At 41.6% G+C, this 22135-nt stretch overlaps 2 protein-coding genes across 20 annotated transcripts in view; one reads left to right on the top strand and one right to left on the bottom strand.

Annotated features, from left to right (window-relative positions):
- The window catches only part of mark3a (MAP/microtubule affinity-regulating kinase 3a), a 189710-nt gene extending 187075 nt beyond the window's left edge, over positions 1 to 2635 (bottom strand). For 5 of the 19 annotated variants that reach the window (XM_048537573.2, XM_048537579.2, XM_048537582.2 and 2 more), the window contains exon 1: positions 1819 to 2624. In XM_048537573.2, the coding sequence (XP_048393530.1) occupies positions 1819 to 1869 (51 nt within the window). In that variant the 5' untranslated portion in view covers positions 1870 to 2624. Of the gene's footprint in view, positions 1 to 1818 lie in introns of all 19 variants that reach the window. The other 14 variants (XM_048537572.2, XM_048537576.2, XM_059649119.1 and 11 more) reach the window with 8 other exon arrangements.
- The window catches only part of LOC125455489 (exocyst complex component 3-like), a 128482-nt gene continuing 108463 nt past the window's right edge, over positions 2117 to 22135 (top strand). The window contains exon 1 of the mRNA XM_059649121.1: positions 2117 to 2460. The gene's annotated coding sequence lies outside the window, so the exon portion shown is untranslated. The remainder of the gene's footprint in view (positions 2461 to 22135) is intronic.

Here is a 22135-nt window from a genome sequence, read left to right as displayed (position 1 = left end):
TTTCCTCCACAGGTGCTGCCACACTTAAGCTTTTCCAGCAACTTCTGTTTGCGTTCCTGATTTACACCGTCTGCAGTTCTTGGTTTTTCCTCTGGATTAGTCTATTGACATTACCATTTTGTCCTATCTGTCCCATAAACTGGCCAAATCTACAAATCAAGAGAGAGTGCACATCTACATTTTCCAGGTGATGGTGAGCACAGCCTCATGCTCAACAGCACTTCAAGAATCAGCTAGTTTCTGGGTAACCCAAGACATTCTTTTGTCTCAAAAGAGAGAAGAGTCACATAACTGAATGTACTGGTACAGTTAAAAACTACTATCCAAATTAATTTTAAGACCTGACAAATTATTTTGGGTGCAACTGAGTAAGTTTACAGCAGTTTAAGGGGGAGAACTTCCCATCTCCTGGCTAAGATTTGCAACTCAGCCACCATTACTAAAACAGATTAATATCTTTTACCTCTGTTGGTTGGTTCTTGTGAAAAAAGCACATCCCAAGTAGTTTATATTTAAAAAAGGAGAGTATATTGGAAAGTGATGATATCCCATACATGTAACATTAGAGTTTGTCCAGAACAAGACAAACTTCTTGCAAAATCCCAATTTCTCTCCCATTACAAATGAAGCTAAAGTAATTGTCTTTAAAAGACATAAGACTAACATCAGCAAGTGCATCAACTCTAATTATTGCTGCCACTACTAGAGATGGAATATAACCTCACTCAACTGCATCTTACCTCAGAGGTTCAGCGACTGACCCCACTCTTCAGAACCTCCAAAGGTCCTGGACAAGATTAGTTCCACAACAAACTCACCAGGTCCCCTTGCTGCACGCAAACTGGCTGTCACAAAACTAAGTGGGTATATTTCAAAAATGCTCACAAGTGAGCTTCGTTGCTCAGAGCACTTTGGATTTTTGGAATGAGATTACAGACATCAGAATTTCTTCTATTACACACCTCAGTGCCCTGCAGATACATTTAAAAGGACAATATCTATAAATCAGCTTTCCTGGACATGTTCACAATTGAAAAGGAATTACAAACATATTATAGCAAATTCAGCTCATGGTGATAATACAACATTTTAATAACTGTTATACAGGTTTTATGCTATCTTCAGAACCAACATATTTAATGCACCCCATAATCCTAAGTATATTTTCAATCATTAGCAGAATTTGTTTAAAATATTCCAGCTGCGTAATGATGCGATCATTTTTAATTCTCTAAGGCGATACACAAAGCGTACAATTCATGACACCTTCTGATCTTGCAAGAGGCATGCTAAACGTCTTAAAAGATTAAAGCTAGTAACTGTGGGGCTTTAAACGCTTAGCTCAACCTTTGAACGGCCCTCAAATACAATACATTCTTAACAAGATAACGATGGGACCAATTTTTAAATATACTTGTTTTTCGGACGGTCAATTCCAAAAACATGACCTAGCGGCTCACTTGAAAACCAATTCGGTCAAATCCAACACCTCCGTGATGTGTCCCGACATCTGTCGGCTTCCTCACGCCGTGTTGACACGGACTGAGATGAAAAAAGGAAGCAGTATAGGCGCACAGCAAGACTAAATATAAAAAGCCAAGCATCAGGACATGCTAACTACTTAACAGTAAACACCCAAAATTTGCAGAGAAGCTTTACAAAAGAACCCAACTCAACATTTATTCCAGTTCACTAGCAATTCGTTTCCAAACCATGATCCAAGTTGGACACTTAGTCCTTCAAACAAATACGGTGGGTGTACAATAAGCCCGTGCTCCCTTTTCCGGGGTGTCTTGTAACCCAATAAAGATGACTTACATGCTCTGTTTCACGTTCATTCACCGTAGGTAATGGCGTTCGAGTAGACATTTTGTTTCTTTTTTAACAATTGCCCCTCCTGGTTTCAATTTAGCACCGTTGCCCAAATAATTGCAGAAGACTCGGTTCAACAGGACATGAGAGCGAAATGTTCAGAGGCGTTGGGCTTCAGCTGAAGTCGGCCCGACCGACTGTACCCGGTGACATCCAGCAGCCGTTTACCAAACACACGCCTAGTAAAGCTGAATATCCTTTCGGTGCGTCCACATCTTTTTCCCTCCTCACCTCCCGCCCCAAAACAAAAATCTAGACACTCAAACCCAGTGGTTTCCAAGCGCTGTCGATTGCGGAGCTGTTAAACACTCGACTGCCAGGTTTCACCCCAGCCCCAGAGGAAGAGGAGGAGAATAATAAGAAGAAGCGAGCAGCTGCTGCTGCAGTCCCACCACTCGCTTCCTTCAGCCTCAAATAACAAGGCCCGGCTTCAGCTGCCACAGCAGATAGCGCCGCCGGCGCCGCCGCACAGCTTCCCGGCTCCAGACGGGAGAGACAGGACGTTTCAGACGCCGCTCCTCAGCCTCTAACATGGAGAGCACACGGAGGGGAGGGGAGTGCAGGAGGTCAGAGGCCGCCGGGTTGGAGGTAGGTAGGTGAAGAAGGGAGGGTGGGGTAAGGGAAGATTTGGGGAGGGGAGTGGGTGGAGAGGAGGAGGAGAAGGGGGGTGTCCGGCTGAAAATGGCCGCCCCGGCTCCGACGGCTCGCCAAGCCCAGGGCTGCGGCAGGAAACGCGTCAGCCGCCGCCTCCTGCCCACCGGCTGCCGGGAGCGGAAAGGGGCGGCTGGAGGCGGACTGTGAGGAGGGAGGACAGGTGAGGGCCAGGTCCGGGGCCGGCTAAAAGAGGGAGGAGGCTGGACAGGAGGGTGGAGGGCGGGCCTTGGCCTGGAGTCTGAGGGAAAGGCCGGGGCCGCAGTGCGTCAGGGAAGGCTCATACTGTTAGACAAGTTCGACGCCCTGGCTCAAAGAATCCCTTCCATTCAGTAATTGAGACGGAAACATCCTTCCTTTGGCCTGAGCCCAAGGCCACACTCTTAACAACTTATTATTAGATTAGGTCGACTCATTGATTCGCTGAAATAAACTGTTCATTGAGGAGCCTAATTATATAGGAATGCGGCTGTTCGTGAAACTCTTTCAAACCTGGTTACCTTTCCTCTCCTATTGCCCCACCACAGGGATCATCTTTAATAGGCGTGTTCTTCGCTCCGCCTCTTAGTTTAATCATGATGTGTGCTTTATTTATAAATTGAAACGCGACGGATTGTAAATCCATTCACCAGTTCTGTTGCATTCTGAGTAGAACGTTCGCGAACAGGCAACTTATTTAAAGCAAAATCAAACTCCCGGAATCGGACCAGATCAGCTCATTGTCACTATTTTTGGTTTAAAGTTTCGTTCGAATATCTAGGTCACCTCTGAAATGATGCCTTTCTAACAGTTCATATTTCTCTAGTTGCTGTGCATGCCTGATTCCTCTGTCGCATGGTTCTTGTATTACATTCCACAATGATAACGTTTATTAAAGTCTTGATCGAAGTGCTTCACAAAAACTGAATCAGCAAGAAGTGGACAGAGAGATGAGGAAAGGGATTTTAGAAGGAATTATCCACATCTTTTTCAAAGAACAGGAACAGAGTTCGTGGAGAATAAAATAAAACTTGGAAATTGACTATCAGTAGTGAAGGAAGGAAAGGGATCAGAGTCAAGTGTGTGTTTAGGGGGAGGTTATAGGGCTATGAAGATGATGCAAGTTGAGGCCACAAAGAGATTTAAGTATGAGAATAACAAATTTATATTTAAGGTGTTGAGCGGTATTGTAGCTGTCAAGGATAGGGGTGCTGGGTGAATGATACATGGAATAGGATAGGAAAATGACAGGAATGCTTTGGATGTGCGCAAGTTTCTAGACAGTAGAGAATGCAAAGATGTTAAGGGAGCAGCAGACTGGATCTGAGATGACAAAAGCAGCAGTATCTGCATGTCTGCCTTGTTGACAGGGTGGCCAGAAATTATTCATGGTGTACTCTGATCAGAACAATGTATATTTTGAGCTCGAAAAAGGGTCTAGGCCCGAAACATCAGTCTTCCTGCTCCTCTGATGCTGCTTGGCCTGCTGTGTTCATCGAGCTCTACACCTTGTTATCTCTTATATTTTGAGCTTGTCTTTTTCAGATTTCACTCCATTATTTTGGCTATGTCGTTCACTGTGCTTAGATTTAGTTTCCTGATTTGTCTTGGTATGACTATTCTTTCGTCATTGCTGGGTCATATAGAACATAGAACATTACAGCACAGTACAGGCCCTTCGGCCCTCGATGTTGTGCCGACCTGTCATACCGATCTCAAGCCCATCTAACCTGCACTATTCCATGTACGTCCATATGCTTATCCAACGACGACTTAAATGTACCTAAAGTTGGCGAATCTACTACCGTTGCAGGCAAAGCGTTCCATTCCCTAACTACTCTCTGAGTAAAGAAACCACCTCTGACATCTGTCCTATATCTTTCACCCCTCAATTTAAAGCTATACCCCCTCGTGCTCGCCGTCACCATCCTAGGAAAAAGGCTCTCCCTATCCACCCTATCTAACCCTCTGATTATTTTATGTTTCAATTAAGTCACCCCTCAACCTTCTCTCTAACGAAAACAGCCTCAACTCCCTCAGCCTTTCCTCATAAGACCTTCCCTCCATACCAGGCAACATCCTGGTAAATCTCCTCTGCACCCTTTCCAAAGCTTCCACATCCTTCTTATAATGCGGTGACCAGAACTGTACACAATACTCCAAGTGCGGCCGCACCAGAGTTTTGTACAGCTTCACCATAACCTCTTGGTTCCGGAACTCGATCCCTCTATTAATAAAAGCTAAAACACTGTATGCCTTCTTAACAGCCCTGTCAACCTGGGTGGCAACTTTCAAGGATCTGTGTACATGGACACCGAGATCTCTTTGCTCATCTACACTACTAAGAATCTTACCATTAGCCCAGTACTTTGCCTTCCGATTACTCCTCCCAAAGTGCATCACCTCACACTTGTCTGCATTAAACTCCATTTGCCACCTCTCAGCCCAGCTCTGCAGCTTATCTATGTCTCTCTGCAAGCTACAGCATCCTTCATCACTATCCACAACTCCACCGACCTTAGTATCGTCTGCAAATTTACTAACCCATCCTTCTACGCCCTCATCTAGGTCATTTATAAAAATGACAAACAGCAGTGGACCCAACACCGACCCTTGCGGTACACCACTAGCAACTGGTCTCCAGGATGAACATCTCCCATCAACTACCACCCTCTGTCTTCTTTCAGCAAGCCAATTTCCGATCCAAACTGCTATATCTCCCACAATTCTATTCCTCCGCATTTTGTACAATAGCCTATTGTGGGGAACCTTATCGAACGCCTTGCTGAAATCCATATACACCACATCAACCGGTTTACTCTCATCTACCTGTTTGGTCACTTCTCAAAGAACTCAATCAGGTTTGTGAGGCACGACCTTCCCTTCACAAAACTGTGCTGACTATCCCTAATCAATTTATTCTTTTCTAGATGATTATAAATCCTATCCCTTATAACCTTTTCCAACACTTTACCAACAACTGAGGTAAGGCTCACTGGTCTATAATTACCAGGGTTGTCTCTACTCCCCTTCTTGAACAGGGGAACCACATTTGCTATCCTCCAGTCGTCTGGCACTATTCCTGTAGACAATGACGAGTTAAAGATCAATGCCAAAGGCTCAGCAATCTCCTCCCTGGCCTCCCAGAGGATCCTAGGATAAATCACATCTGGCCCAGGGGACTTATCTATCTTCACCCTCTGAAGGATTTCTAATACCTCTTCCTTGTGAACCTCAATCCCACCTAGTCTAGTAGCCTGTATCTCAGTATTCTCCTCGACAACATTGTCGTTTTCTAGAGTGAATACTGTTGAAAAATATTCATTTAGCGCTTCCCCTATCTCCTCTGACTCCACACACAACTTACCACTACTATCCTTGATTGGGCCTAATCTTACTTTAGTCATTCTTTTATTCCTTAAATACCTATAGAAAGCCTTAGGGTTTACCCTAATCCTATCAGCCAACAACTTCTCATGTCTCCTCCTGGCTCTTCTGAACTCTCTCTTTAGGTCTTTCCTGGCTACCTCGTAGCCCTCAAGCACCCTAACTGAGCCTTCACATCTCATCCTAACATAAGCCGCCTTCTTCCTCTTGACCAGAGATTCCAACTCTTTCGTAAACCACGGCTCCCGCGCTCTACAGCTTCCTCCCTGCCTGACAGGTACATACTTATCTAGGACACACAGGAGCTTTTCCTTGAATAAGCTCCACATTTCTAATGTGCCCATCCCCTGCAGTTTCCTTCCCCATCCTATGCTCCCTAAATCTTGCCTAATCTCATCGTAATTGCCTTTCCCCCAGCTATAACTCTTGCCCATTGGTATACACCTATCCCTTTTCATCACTAAAGTAAACATAACAGAATTGTGATCGCTATCACCAAAGTGCTCATCTACTTCCAAATCTAACACCTGGCCAGGCTCATTACCCAGTATCAAATCTAACGTGGCTTTGCCCCTTGTTGGCCTATCTACATACTATGTCAGGAAGCCCTCCTGCACACACTGGACAAAAACTGACCCATCTGTAGTACTCGAACTATAGTGTTCCCAGTCAATATTTGGAAAGTTGAAGTCCCCCATGACAACTACCCTGTCTCTCTCACTCCTATCCAGAATCATCTTTGCTATCCTTTCCTCTACATCGCTGGAACTATTCGGAGGCCATTAGAAAACTCCCAACAGGGTGACCTCTCCTTTCCTGTTTCTAACCTCAGCCCATACTACCTCAGTTGACGAGTCCCCAAACATCCTTTCTGCAACTGTAATACTGTCCTTGACCAACAATGCCACACCTCCACCCCTTTTACCATCTTCTCTGTTCTTACTGAAACATCTAAATCCCGGAACCTGCAACAACCATTCCTGTCCCTGCTCTATCCATGTCTCCGAAATGGCCACAACATCGAAGTCCCAGATACCAAGCCATGCTGCAAGATCACCCACCTTATTCCGGACGCTCCTGGCATTGAAGTAGACACACTTCAAACTAACTTCTTGCCTGCTGGTGCCATCTTGCTTCCCTGAAACTTTATTTCGGACCACCCTACTCTCAACCTTTTCTATACTTAAACTACAATCTTGGTTCCCATCCCCCTGCTGAATTAGTTTAAACCCACCTGAATAGCCTTAGCAAATTTCCCCCCCAGGATATCGGTACCCCTCTGGTTCAGGTGAAGACCATCTTGCTTGTAGAGGTCCCACCTACCCCAGAAAGAGCCCCAATTATCCAAGGATCCAAAACCCTTCCTCCTGCACCATCCCTGTAGCCACATGTTCAACTCCTCTCTCTCCTTATTCCTCGCCTCACTAGCACGTGGCATGGGCAACAAACCAGAGGCAACAACTCTGTTCGTCCTAGCTCTCAGCTTCCATCCTAGCTCCCTGAATTTCTGCCTTAAATCCCCATCTCTCTTCCTACCTATGTCAGTGGTGCCAATGTGGACCACGACATGGGGCTGCTCCCCCTCCCCCTTAAGGATCCCAAAAACATGATCAGAGACATCACGCACCCTGGCACCTGGGAGGCAACACACCAACCGTGAGAATAAAGTGTGAAGCTGGATGAACACAGCAGGCCAAGCAGCATCTCAGGAGCACAAAAGCTGTCATTTCGGGCCTAGACCCTTCCTCAGAGAGCTCTCTTACGAAGGGTCTAGGCCCGAAACGTCAGCTTTTGTGCTCCTGAGATGCTGCTTGGCCTGCTGTGTTCATCCAGCTTCACACTTTATTATCTTGGATTCTCCAGCATCTGCAGTTCCCATTATCTCTCTCACACCAACCGTGAGTCTCTCTCGTCCCCACAGAACCTCCTATCTGTCCCCCTAACTACGGAGTCCCCAATGACTACTGCTCTGGTCCTCTTCCCCCGTCCCTTCTGAGCAGCAGGGACAGACTCTGCCAGAGACCTGTGCCCCATTGCTTTCCCCTGCTAAGTCCCCCCCCAACAGTATCCAAAACGGTATACTTATTGTTGAGGGGAATGGCCACAGGGGATCCCTGCACTGCCTGCTGGTTCCCTTTCCGTCCCCTGACCGTAACCCATCTGCCTTTTTCTTGTACCTGAGCAGTGACTACCTCCCTGTAACTCCTCTCAATAACCCCCACTGCCTCCCGAACCGAATGATCCGAAGTTCATCCAGCTACAGTTCCCTAACGTGGTTTTCAAGGAGCTGGAGTTGGGTGCACTTCCTGCAGATGTAGTCAGCAGGGACACTAGTGGTGACACTAATGGCATTCCCTTGCTAACATCATTGTGGACCCTCATTATCACAAGAAGGACATTTGTTCAAGGAAGACCACCACAGGTTTCTCAGCACAAATAGATAATAATAAGCACAAATAATAATATCAATAGTAATCCATTAACATCCCGAGTTATTTCAATGCCATTCATGAATCCTGAAATTGCTCATTTATCCATTTTAAATATCACACTGTACATTTGTTGGCAATTTATATTTCATCCAGTTCCAAATTTGTCCATTCTGTATTGGTATTGGGAAGATTTGTCCATCATGTATCCTGTTTCTGTTTCCAAGTCATTGATAGAAAATAGAAGTGATAGACATCCCAATGTTAATTCCTTCACCCGTTCACAGCTTTCCCATTTTGCTACAAAATGCATTAACTATTGACCACAGGTTTTTAAAAATATTCTTCCACATTTATCCTGAATTCCCAATATTTTAAACTTAACCAGTAACCTTTCTTATCAAACCTCCTTAACTTCTTTTTAGAAGATGAGAAACATCTTATAGGACAGTGCATTGTCTAGTTAGGTTATCAGTCTCTGGAAATCATACAAGAAGATTATCAGACAGGCTGTTCCATTCTAAATGCTGATTGTTGTTTGTTGTCTTATTCATCTTCAAACTTAATGCAAATTGATTTATTTGGCATCGAGCCAAAGTAAATCAGTGGTCAGTTGCTGCCCTTTTTGAAAAGGGCCCCTCCAACAGTCTGTATCGAATCTACTGATAACTATTCTGTTGATGTTTTCTTGTGACCCACAATGCCTTACAAATCCCTTCCATTGTTTGTTTTAAACGGATAATAAAGAAAGTTGGTAGAGGAAACAAAAATAACATGAATGGAATAGAGCTGCTCTTGTAGGATTCGCTGATGAATGATAGTTTACTCTCTCCACAATCCATGATGGGAGTAGCTAACATTGATTCATTGCAAAATTAGAAAATGTTCCAATCATCATGCTATGGTTCACTGGGTAACACTTTTAGTGTTTGAGTCGCAAAGTTCCAGGTTCAAGGCTTGCCCTGAACTTGATTGCAAAAATCAAGGCTGACTCTCCAGTGTGGTACCGATAGAATGCTTCCACAGTTGAAGGTGCCATCTATTTGCTTGGGTAGATGTGAAACAGTCCATGGCACTATTTCAAAGTAGTCCAGGAAGAAAGCAAAAAGTTTCATTTAACTACTGCTGATACTTAAATGTGGAAAAGAAAGAGGCCAATGAATTGTTCTTTATAAAAGTGTGTAGAGATCATAACCACTAAATATAGGGTAAAGAATCCTACAGGCATCAGAATAGCGTATCATTGTGCTTCATACCTCAGCCAAGAATGTTTCAAACTGTTAGGGAAAAATGTATTTGTGGAAGAACTAACACTTTTAATTCGGAGTGGGAATTGGGTAGGTAGAGATAAATTCATGTGGTGAACTGTTTTGAGCCTGGCAGAAAAAAGAGCAAATGATCGAAATGTACAGGCATGACTACCATGTTCTATCTATACTTGTCTGAAGTCAGTGAGAAATAGCAGCTGGCTGGAACGCACGAGGCCTGTGTTGGGGATTGATGAATATTGGGCACGGGAGACTCAATCTTCCCTTTTTAGAAAATCCTACTCCTCCTGAGCCCACAACGAAAGTATTTATAAAAACATTTTTGTTTAAACATACTTGTTTGGTCCTCTGCTAATCTTCTTCCTTCTAGATTAGCTACAATGGTTTCCCCACACTAGATGCTGGTTAAACTTGTAGTCAGCCCCCAATGATTTTATCAGAAACCAATTTTTGTATTTTAAAGTAAGACTGATAGGAAGTTATTCTTCATACCTGCTCAGAAAACAGTTTAAAACAGATGATTGCAAGAAGGAAACGGAACGTCACTAGGTAAATCACTAGCAATTTTATTTGTGTGCCAGCCTCATTTGTGCTGAACATCGATGTTTAAAGTAGTCCCTTCAACAAGTTGTGATAGTCATAACAAAAACTTGTTCTTTAAGAGACAATTTAATATATCAGGGGAAAATGAGTTTTTTAAAAAACACTGAACTAGTGAGTTAAAATGATCTCCCCTATCTGTATCTCTCTTGGATGCAGACTATGCACTCTAGAACATTCTGTAAACTGTTAACAAAAACCTCATTTTGCTCTCTGTGCTGTGAAGAGTTGAACTGCAGCAGTGGCCCAAGAATTACTCCATCTAGTGGCCTAATAAAATGTTGTCTAAACTTGCATGATATGGGGAAAGTGGCTGGATTTTCAATGGACTCTTGGCATTGTTGTATAAGTGCCATCTTTTAGAGAAGCAACATTAGACTATTTCAATGGGAAAATGGTCTGAAATACAGGTTTTAATGGATATGAGTTTGCTCACTGAGCTGGAAGGTTCGTTTTCAGACGTTTCGTCACCATACTAGGTAACATCATCAATGAGCCTCCGACGATAAATAGAAAGCGGGACATAACACCAGCGCTTCGTCGGAGGCTCACTGATGATGTTACCTAGAATGGTGACGAAACGTCTGAGAACGAACCTTCCAGCTCAGCGAGCAAACTCACATCCAGAACCTCAACCTGAGCTACAAATCTTCTCAAAACTCGCTAATACAGGTTTTACGCCTGGAAGGCAAAGTTCAAACATTTGAATTAGGAGCTGTTGGGACCCTCAAATATGCCCCATCGTTCAACAAGGTCATGGGTAATCTGATTGTGGCCTCAATCTACACACATGCCTACCCATGATAACTACTGACTCCCTCACTAGTCAAGAATTAATCAACTCCTACCTTAAAAATATTCAATGATGCACATTCAGTCTTGTCTACGTGCCCTAATTTTAATCTATCCACAAGGGAAACATCCTTTCAGCATTCACACAGTAGTGTCCCCTCAAGGTGTTAAAAATCACCAGTCATTCATCTAAACTCAAATGGTTACAGGCCCAGTCTGTTTCAAACAGATCAGTTTCTGATTCCAGGCTACATTTGATCTTTTATCAGTTGTTAGTTGTGAAGGGGAGTTCCAGACTTCTGCCACCTTTTGTACAGAAGTATTTTCTAATTTCACTTCTGAAAAGTCTGGCTTTAACTTCCATATTGTGCCTTTCGTCCTAGACTTCCTAGGCATGACTTAATACATTCATAATGTCAATAAAATCACCTTTTAATTTTCTAAATTCCAGGTAATACAACTCAGGTTTACGTACTTCAGAAGCAATATGAGTAGATGCTAGAAATCTGAAATAAAAAGAGAAATGCTAGAGTTCCTTTGCAGGTCATCTGTGTAAAGAAATGGTATTAACGTTACAGATTGATGATCCTTCATCTTCTAATATTAGCCCCATCACTTTTCAAGTGATAAATAAAAACAGAATTGTCGATTATTGCTCATGCGTTATCACATTAAGCTCTGGAATCAACCCTTCAACCCCTGTCTGTGACCTCCCAGTAACTGAATATACTTTATGAGGTAGGGAGAGTAAAAGTGCACAGTGGTCAGATGTGCTTCACCAGGATCAAATAAAATTTGAAAATTACCTTGCTGGACTGAAAAGTACTCCCTTTCTATGCATCCCAAAATTTTGTTTACTTTTCCACAAGCCTGAAGACATAGTTTTATTGCATATCTCTTAACAGTTCATGACAACTCTTCTATTATTTTATAATCCACCCATTAACCACTTTGGGGTATTCTGTGTTAATGATGCTAAACAAATATAAGTTGTTATGCTGCACTGGTATTTCATGTAAATTAATGTTTAGCACAACATTCCTTCTGCCAAATCTCAGAAATTTAAATTTTTCTATATTAAATTGGATCTGCCATTTCGTAATTTACTGATCAAGTTTCACAAGATCCTTTAGAATTTGTACATCTTAGTATTCACCATTTGCCATTGATTTCGATCTGGTATTGTTTGCAAATTTGGATGGTTTAGGTAAAATTCCTTCTAACAAATGAAAGGTTCTCAATGTTAGGCTACCACACACTACCTGTAATTGAACAAATTATTATTTTCTGTGTAAGACATCCACAATTTGTTTCTACTTGCTGATATTGAGTAACAATTCTGCTAAAAATAGTAGAAATAGCTCTTCATTGTGTGCATTTACAACAATTTTTCCAGGACTTTTTATTCTTGATGACTTTGGCAGAGGGACATTGAAGTTGGATGATTATCACTAAAGTTACTAAACTGTGGCTGAGGTTAGTAGAATTCTGTTGAAGAAGTGTTATTGAAATTGGTAGATTGTTGCTAATAAATTGTTTCTGAAAGGCTAGAATTATTATTTTTGAGGTTTGTAGAGTTCTGTTTAAGTTAGTATACTGTACTCAAGACTGATAGCATTATACAGAACTCAATTGTCACTAAAGTTGGTAACACGTCACTGGAAGTGATAGAGTGCTGATGAGACAATGGTGTTGTCAGCCTACCAGATCTGTTTTTCTATTCCATTAATGATAAGTTGACTGGAGTGTGTCTGCTAAGACACTGCTAAGAGCTTTGGTAGTTCAGTGGACCCTGAAATGTCAGCTTATGGGCCCAAGTGCCTGTTTTCATGACAGATTCAGATATCATCAATGTTTCTATAGCAGCTAGAGAAATTTATTATTTTTGGCAAAACCCATGAAATCATCTTCTTGGCCTGTGGCACCCCGCTGATGACAATGAATCAACCTGTTACCTACAAATGTGCTATGTATTGATGTTGACTGACATCATTTTCCATTGATCTTGATGCATCTTAGTGCACGTATCACATGAGATTCACCTTCCCTGAAGATTACACCTTGGTCGCTTGTATGCTGCTATGACCCTGAGGCTTATTTCCCGTAAAAATCCCCTGATAGGACCCCCTCACTTTATTATTCTAAAGGTAGAAGCTAGATTACTGAAAGTCCACTGGTGGTCCTTCAAGTTGGGATTGTGATTCACATGAATGACCTATCCACGTAAAAATGCTTTCTGTATACGAGACCTGTTTGCGACAGATACTTAAATATGGATATCACCTTTGGAAAAACACAGTTTCCTAAATGAAGGTAATGGAGTCAAATATTTTTGGTCTGGATAGACAGCAGTGCAAGAAGTGGGTTGTACCAATGCCAGTAAACATTGGAAGCTTCACCAAACATGGGTTTGTACCTTTATTTAATATTTTGTTGTATGGAATAGAATGGTTAATACTTAGTATTGACTTTCATGCAGAATAGCACAGGTGAAAACTTTAGCATGTATAAATGACAATGAAAGGAGGGATAAAGTCGTGTGGATGATCAAACTTAGATGGGCCGAACAACTTTCTTTGTCCTTAAGTACCTTTTGATCTTCCAGTGTTGTTATTTTCTAGTAGGAGAAAGAACACTTTTTGATCTATGATAACACTATTATTATGCAACAACAACATTGGCTGATTCTTAATGAAACCTGTGTAAAGTACAGTTTAGATTTGACCAAGTGTTGTGTAATTAGTATTATAACTTGGATTATTTAGCAGATGGTAAATACTTTTATAAAAACGGCACTTAGGATTCAAAAATTTGATATGTAATTTCTTTATTCTATCACATAAAATTGCTCCAGCACACATCCTGCATTGCTTTAACATCCTGACTATTGTCTCTTAAAATGTCTTCTCCAAACACAAGATAGAGAGACTGTTGTTCAGTCATATTGTTGGATGCATCTTACAACAATAGGTCTTTAAGGAAATAAATTGTACATCCAACAGTTTCACTTAAACTGCATATTTACAGCAGGTACAGCAGCAGATGAGGAAGAGTTAAAAGCTTTGGCTGTACTAGGATGCTGATAAAAGTGCCAACATCTCAAAGCATTGCTTAACATTGTTCTAACGCACCATTCACAGGAGAGAAACATTCTCATCGGTGGGCTTTGGTGCACCTGTGGAACTAGTGTACACAGAAGTGCAAAGGAGTGAAGGTGGACAATCACAGCTGCAGTCACTTCCTCTTGGAGGAGCACAGAGAGGCCCTGTGATCCTCAACTCATGCAGATGGCGAGGATCTGATGTATTCTGCAAAGCAGCAGATGCTTCAGAAGAAATGCTTTGGCAACGGCATCAAATCTGTGAAAACCTGTTGAATTTTCCGGATACATGGATTCTGAAGCACAGATGATGGAGGTATCTATCCACACCTGTGTGCCACCAATTCTCTGGCACGTGAATTATGGTGTCCTCCATTGACAGAGTGGCCTCATGGAGAGACACTTGGAGCAAACTATCAACAGTAAGCAGCGCATGCGTGCAAACCTGTATATCATTCTTTATTCATGAGATCTTTGAAGCTGTGGGTAGATTAGTCACACATCTCCGTTAGCAGGAACTATATCATTCCATGCATTCAAGAAGCACGTTGGGCCTGAGAAGGTAGAGAGGGGACAGGCTGAATACAATGTGGTCTCCTCTCAAGCTGCTTAAATCATTGAAAGTGGATACTTGGCTCCTATCAAGTTAGCACAAAAGCTGCATACTGCCCAGTAACTGAGGCGAGCCCTATAAAGGATATCTTGGGCCCCAACGGAACTCAAATACCCAAAGGATGCAAGTCTCTGCACAGAATGCACAATAGCAGAAAGGCAGCAAACTGTCTCTGCATCAACTCCAGACAGAGGGAGATCACTCAGTAAAAGTTAGCATTATAAAATTTAAATGCCACGTTTAGCATTTGGGATGTCGCTGGGTGATAATTTGTAACATGCAGAAGCTACAAACATTTTAAGGTTTTTGACATTCAATGAATCTATTTTTTGTGTACAATTTGTCAGTGACCAAATGGAGGGTCAAATACATGGGGTGCCTGTAAAAGTGAAAATGTGTGTTACAGAAAACCTTGTCAGACAGTGTTGACAAATGGTAAGAGCTTCTTATGAAAGTCAGCAAGGCTGCCTGAGGAAGTTGGTTCATTACCAACTTGCACTTGGCCTTATGTGAAACGTCTGCTAATCACAGAGTCACCACTCTCTCTGTTATAAATATCACTGCTAGTTTAGCTGAACCCTCAGACCCCAAATTTTCTTATTCTCTCATGAGATGTGGTCATCACTGGTAAGGCCAGCATTTGAAATTAGGTTCATTCCTAATTGGTCTTGAATTGAGTGGCTTGCTGGGCCATTTTAGCGGGCAGTTATGAGTCAAACACGTTGCTCTGGTTCTGGATTAAAATGTTGGACAGGCCTGGTAAGGAAGGCAGACTTCCTTCCCTAAAGGACATTAATGAACCAGGTGAGTTTTTATGATAATCAATGGTAATTCTCCATTACTGAGACTCACGTTCAATTTTAAATTTAATTGTAATTGAATTTAAATTCTAATAGCTGCTGTGGTGGGATCCCCAGATCATTGGTCTAGGCCTGTTGATTACTAATCCAGTGGCATTGTCACTTCATTAGCCGGTATCCTGTTGAGGTGCCCCATGCCCATCCTCCTGTGAGGTTGCAGCTCAATTATTGTCTTTCTCAGGCTTCAATGCCACTCCCCTCTGGAACATCAGGTGGTGCAATGCAAGTGACAATGGCACAAGACTCATTTGAAAGTGCATCAGTGATAATGGAAACTGCAGATGCTGGAGAATCCAAGATAACAAAGTGTGAAGCTGGATGAACACAGCAGGCCAAGCAGCATCTCAGGAGATGCTGCTTGCCTGCTGTGTTCATCCAGCTTCACACTTTATCATTTGAAAGTGCATATTGGTTATGCAGATCTATTTGACTCATCTGATGATGGCATTGTAGTAATGTAGTGGCAGTTGTATATGTCCATGATCTGTGTGTTGGGATCACATGCAGAGGTCAGAAGCCATATCTTCAATTAATGCCCCTAAGATGTTCAGGTGGCTTAAAGGCTGAGACAGCTGGAACTATTGAAGTATGTATGTAGTTGTTGGGAGGCAATGGTCTGGTGGTATTGTCACTGGGCTGTTAATCCAGGCACCTCGGTAATGTTATGGGCACCCGAGTTTGAATCCTGCCATGGCAGATGGTGGAATTTGATTTCTATAAATATCTAGAGTCAAAAGTCTAATGATGACTGCAAATCCATCGCTAACTGTCAGGGAAAATCTATCGGGTTCATTAATATCCTTTAGGGAGGGAAACTACCATCCGTACCTGGTCCGGTCTAATGTGACTCCAGATCCACAGCAATGTGGTTGACTCTTAACTGCTTTCTGGGCATTTAGGGATGAGCAATAAATGCTGGCCTAGCCAATAACATGCACATCCCAAAAATGAATAAAAAGTTTTAGCAGTTTTGTTTTTAAAAAATCCTGGCTGTATGATTTGCTTTTATTGCTTGCAGATTAGTTACTTGAATATTAAAGGAATGAAGATCTTTTCTGTTTACACTGGTGCCTGTTTACTCTGAAGGAACTGTGTAAGTACAATGAATGACCCTGCACCTGGGGAAATTCAACTGTGGTCAACATCTCAGCCTGACCAATTGCAAACTTGGGAATCTTGCCAATATTAGATTCCCTACAGTGTGGAAACAGGCCCTTCGGCCCAACAAGTCCACACCACCCCTTGAAGCGTCCCCCTATAACCCACACACCCCTGAACACTACAGGCAATTTAGCATGGCCAATCCACCTAACCTGCACGTCTTTGGACTGTGGGAGGAAACCAGAGCACCCGGAGGAAACCCACGCAGACACGAGGAGAATGTGCAAACTCCATACAGTCACCCAAGGCGGGAATCGAACCCGGGTCCCTGGCACTGTGAGGCTGCAGTGCTAACCACTGAGCCACCATCAAGGCATTGAATACAAGAGCAAGGAAGTTGTGATGAAAATGTATATAATGTTAGCCAGGCCACAACTGGAGTACTTCAATGGAGTTCTAGTCACCACACTATAGGAAGATTGCGAAAAGCGGGTGGAGAAGAGATTCACCAGGATGGTTCCTGTAATGTTTGAGGTCTGAAGAGAGACTAAATAGGCTAATATTATTTTTCTTAGAACTGAAAAGTTTGAGGGAAATCTGATTGAGGAATACAAAGTTTTGAGGGGCACAGACAGGGTAGATAGGGAGAAACTTTTCCACTTAGTAGAGGGTCAGTAAGCAAGGGACATAGTTTAAAGTTAAGGAGCAGGAGGTTCAGAGGGAATTTAAAGAAAGGTTTCTTATCCAAAAGGTTGTAGGTATTTGGAACTCACAGCCCAAATATGTGGTAGATGTGGAAACCTTCAATGCATTTAACAAGTAGTGAGATGATCACTTGAAATGTTGTAATAGGCACGGCTATGGGCCAAGTGCTGGAAAGTGGGATTAGAATAGACAGATTTTTGATGACCAACACGGTCACAATCGGCCAAGAGGCTACTTTCATGGTTGTAAGAATTCAACAACTCTAACATCACAAATCCAGCTATTAATCTCGCAAACGTGTAACTTACTGAATGATAGATTATCTTTATGATGCAAAAACACAATTCTGAGATTGTTTGCGAAGAAATATTTGAAAGTGGCAGGACAGGTTCGTAATGCAGTGAGGCCCAAGGTACAAAAACTAAGATGTTATGCTAAACTCATAGGACAATTGTTCAGACCTTTATTGAAATATTGTGTCCAATTCTGGCAATAGACTTTATGAAGGATGTGAAGACATTTGATATAGTACAAAAAAGATTTACCAGAAGGATTCTGTAAATGAGATTACAGTTACATGGTAAACAGGAGATTTTTGGAATGTTCTCCTTATAGTGGAGAAAACTATGAAGAGGTTTGATTGACTGTTTAAAATCAAGAAGGGTTCAGATAAAGTAAATGAAGAAAAACTGTTTCTGGTGGCTGAAGGGTCAACAATGAAAGAACACAGATTTAAGAAACTGGTAAATGAATAAAGAATTACAAGGATATGCTTTTACACATTGAGTGGTTAGATTTTGTTATGCGCTGTCGCAACAGTTGCCTTTAAGAGGGAATTCAACAGACTTAATGAGAAACTTAATAGGGCAGGAGCGGGGAGCAAGGAAGTGAGATTGACTGGAATGGTCTTTGAAAAAGCACCCCGTGACCACTCCCACCCCCAACACCTCCCATTGTGCTTTATTGGATTTCCCTAAATCTGACTTGAGATAGGTTTTGGGAGTCTCAACAGGAAGTCAGCATGTGGCATATAGATGTATGAAGGTGATCAACCAGGATGGGGAGCAGGAATTTGTATTTTCAAACAGATGATCAGAATGGATGGAACGTCCCATTGGGTACAGAGATAATGGATGCAGTGGTAGTGATCTTCTAGGAATCCATAGATTCTAGAACAATCCCAGAGGGTTGACAAACTTCCAATATAATACCGATAGTTTACAAAGGAGAAAAAAAAGAGCTATATGCCAGATAGCTGGAAATCGGTTATTGGGAAAATATTAAAGTCTATTATAAAGGATGTAATAGCAGAGCATTTAGAAATACATATGATCAATCAGTATCAGTATGGATTCACAAAGGGGAAATAATGCCTGACCAATCTATTAGAATTATTTGAGAAGGTAATAAGCAGGATAGATAACGAGGAAGCAGTTTGTTTTAAGAAGCTACTTGATAAGGTACCATATTAGGCTACTTAAGAGTTCATGGTGTTGGAAACAGAATCTTAATAATGGATATAGAATTGGCTAATTAATAGAAGTCAAAGTTGGAATAATGGCAGGGGGTTGTGTGCTTTTTCAGGAGAGAAATTTGTAAAAAGTTCCACAGGGATCAGTGCTAGGCCGTCATTATTATTTACAACATATATTAATGACTTGAATGAAGGAAGTGAATGTACTGTAGGCAATTTTGCAGATGACAGAAAATAGATGGGAAGGCAAGTGTTCTGAGGATGACACAAAAAAGTCTGCAGAAGGATACAGATAAGTGAGTAGGCAAACACTTAGTAGATGGAATATAATGTGGGGAAATTTGAGATAATGTACTTTGGCAGGAAGAAGAGGCACTTAATATTATTTGAAAAGAAAAAGACTGCAAAAAACTACAGAATAGTGGCATTTGTGAGTCCTCATCCATGAACAACATAATACCAGTACTCAGGTTCAGCAGGTAATAGATGTTGGCCTTTACTGCAAACAGAATGCATTACAATATTAGGGAGTTTTTTTTTCTAAAACTGTACAAGGCATTGTCAGATCACAGCTGGAATACTGTGAACAAGTGTTATCAAAGGAAAGCTGTACTAGCATTGGAAGTAGTCCCCACAAGGTTCACTAAGCTATTACCGGGTATGGAGGGTCTGTATTATGGGAGAGGTTGAGTAAATTGGGCTTGTACTCGTTAAAACTTAGCAGAATGAGGCAACCTTGACTCATACATGGTTGTTAGGGGACTTTACAGGATAGATGTGGAAAGTTATTTCTCCTTCTGGGAGAATGTATAGCCAGAGGGCATAATCTCAGAATAAGGGAGGAGAAAAGAAGGCATTTCTTCTGAGAGGACAGTAAATCTGTGGAATTCTTTTACTGCAGAGGGTTGTTCAGAATATTGTTACAACACATTCAAGGCTGAGACATTTCAGTCAGGGAATCAAGCATTGTAGGGAAAAGGCAGAAAGTGAAGTTGAGGATTATCAGATGAACCATGATCTCATTGTACAGGTGAAGACACTTTTGTTTGAATGGCCTACTTCTGCTCTTTGTTTTATAGTCTATAGTCTAATAGTCAAGACATAAATCTAGGCATTTTGGAACAGGCCTCTGAGTAGATGACGGAAAAGCAAAGGATAACTGGTTGGAGAATAACAGGCATTGGCAGGTGTGAATCAGAGGGGGAAGAACTGTGCAAAATTCCCTATGAAATGCATAGCCTTTATAGTCATTTCATAGAGGCATACAAAATTGTCAAATTTATTCCTCCTGAGAGGCTATTTCAGATGGATTGGGGGTAGATCAGAGGTGAAATAAGCATGCTTTGAAAGTACACTTGAGAGTGTGGAGTTGGGTTAAATATTGCACTATACTTTCCACAGGAGGTTAAATTACTGCTTTAGAGTAGCTGAATTTGGGAGGTATGAATTTGACACCCTATCCCAGATTCAATGACCAACTGCTTTTCTTGTTTATTCAATTTGTATTACAACCACAACTTGATGTGCATTCACTTACCTACAATTACATAACATTATAAAGCTAGCCACAACAGTAAATGCAAATTCACAATTTACCTGTTCAATGATGAGCTTTTTGAACAACAGTTTGAACAGTGATTCACTTGCAATGTCTGGATGTGTTTGCTCGCTATTTATCTGTTTAGGTTTCCTTGGGTTGGTGATGTCATAAGGAAACCTAAACAGATAAATAGAAAGCGGGAAATAACACCAGCGCTTCATCGGAGGCTCACTGATGATGTTACCTAGAATGATGACAAAACGTCTGAAAACCTCCCAGCTCAGTGAGCAAACTCACATCCAGAAACTCAACCTGAGCTACAAATCTTCTCAAAACTTGCTAACTTGCACTGTCTGTCTCAATTAATGAACTGCTCCAAGTAGAGCCCCTTGCAGAACTTTTCTTTTCAAGTAGCAAGAGGTACCTATGTCTAAATCATTATGATAGGTATGTAATTGAGGGATTGGTGTAAAATCTCTGGAGAAACAAGCTATCACTTCTTCCTTCTTGAGATACTCCTGGTTTCTGTTGTAACTGCTGGAAAGTGCAGTTAGTACACATAGGTTGGCATAGATTCAAAAAGGTTGCTCATGCTGAATAGTTTTGACTCTAGTCAGAATAGGTTTTGGAAGCTTGGTAGGAATGTCCTATGCAAAGTGTCAGTCCTGTCACTGGTTAGCTGTAGTTCCATAAGGTCACCAAATACCCTTAACTTCATGGCTCTGGTTGCTCATCACTATTCAACATGTTTTGCAGATTGAGGTGCAACTGCATGCCAATGTTCTGCTGGTAGTGGACTCCCCTCACTTTTCCACTGGACTTGTGATGGCAAGAAGTTTCCACTACATGAAATCAATTCACTAAATTATTGCTCATCTATACCTCAAGTCTGTGACTAGTCCTTTCCCCACTTTGTTCATGAGTAGTGCTCACTAAACACCTAATGAAAATCATTTGTTTTCATAACTACAGCTGTAGATTGCAGTTGTAATAAGCAAATAAGAGATTCTTTAAAAAGGTGAAGAACGCCATCTGGTAAGTTCAGTCAGGTTGCAGCCAATGTAGGTTGAGCTGCAGCTGTTTTCATTTCAAATTGATTTGCTGGCTGTTGAAACATGTGCTTCCTTTGAAGGAAACCTATAGGAAAATAGTAGCTAGCTATCTAGCAAAACCCTGCTAGTCATTGCAATTATGTAGATTAAAATGGAGTATTTGCTTCTGTACTCCACAGCTGTTTAGTGAAACTAGTTACTACAAGACAGCTGGAATTGCACCCCTAGGAGTAGATGCTGGAGTACAACTTGATATTGCTACATCTTTTTTAAAAAAGGAATACAGTTTAATCAAGGCAACATCATCCCCTTTTTTGATGTTGCAACAAACATAACTCTGTATTTCTGAAGTGGAGAAGTCAAGAAATAGGACCAGCATATGTCAGATAGCTTACACACCAAAAGCTAACTTTATTCACATGCAATGTTTCTACAAGAATAATTTCAATTGGCTTTGCACTCATGCTCTATGACATTTAAGGATGAAACAACAACAACACAACTTGAAGTGAAGGGAGGCCAGCTTAAGAGATTTAAATTTTTGATATACATGTGCTGTTGTGCCTTGTCTGAAGTATTGAAACAAATGTAGGTCCCTACCACAATCCCATACCATGTCTATTTTTAGAAGAGTAACTCTTGCAGACCATAGTAACAATAAGGTCACTACAACTTGAAAAAAAAAACCTTCAGAAAAACCAAGTCAATTCTG

Source organism: Stegostoma tigrinum, chromosome 10 (genome assembly GCF_030684315.1).
Source record: "Stegostoma tigrinum isolate sSteTig4 chromosome 10, sSteTig4.hap1, whole genome shotgun sequence".
Classification (NCBI taxonomy): Eukaryota; Metazoa; Chordata; class Chondrichthyes; order Orectolobiformes; family Stegostomatidae; genus Stegostoma; species Stegostoma tigrinum.
The sequence above is the reverse complement of the archived record's forward strand: the minus strand, read 5'-3'. Positions and strand labels throughout refer to the sequence as shown.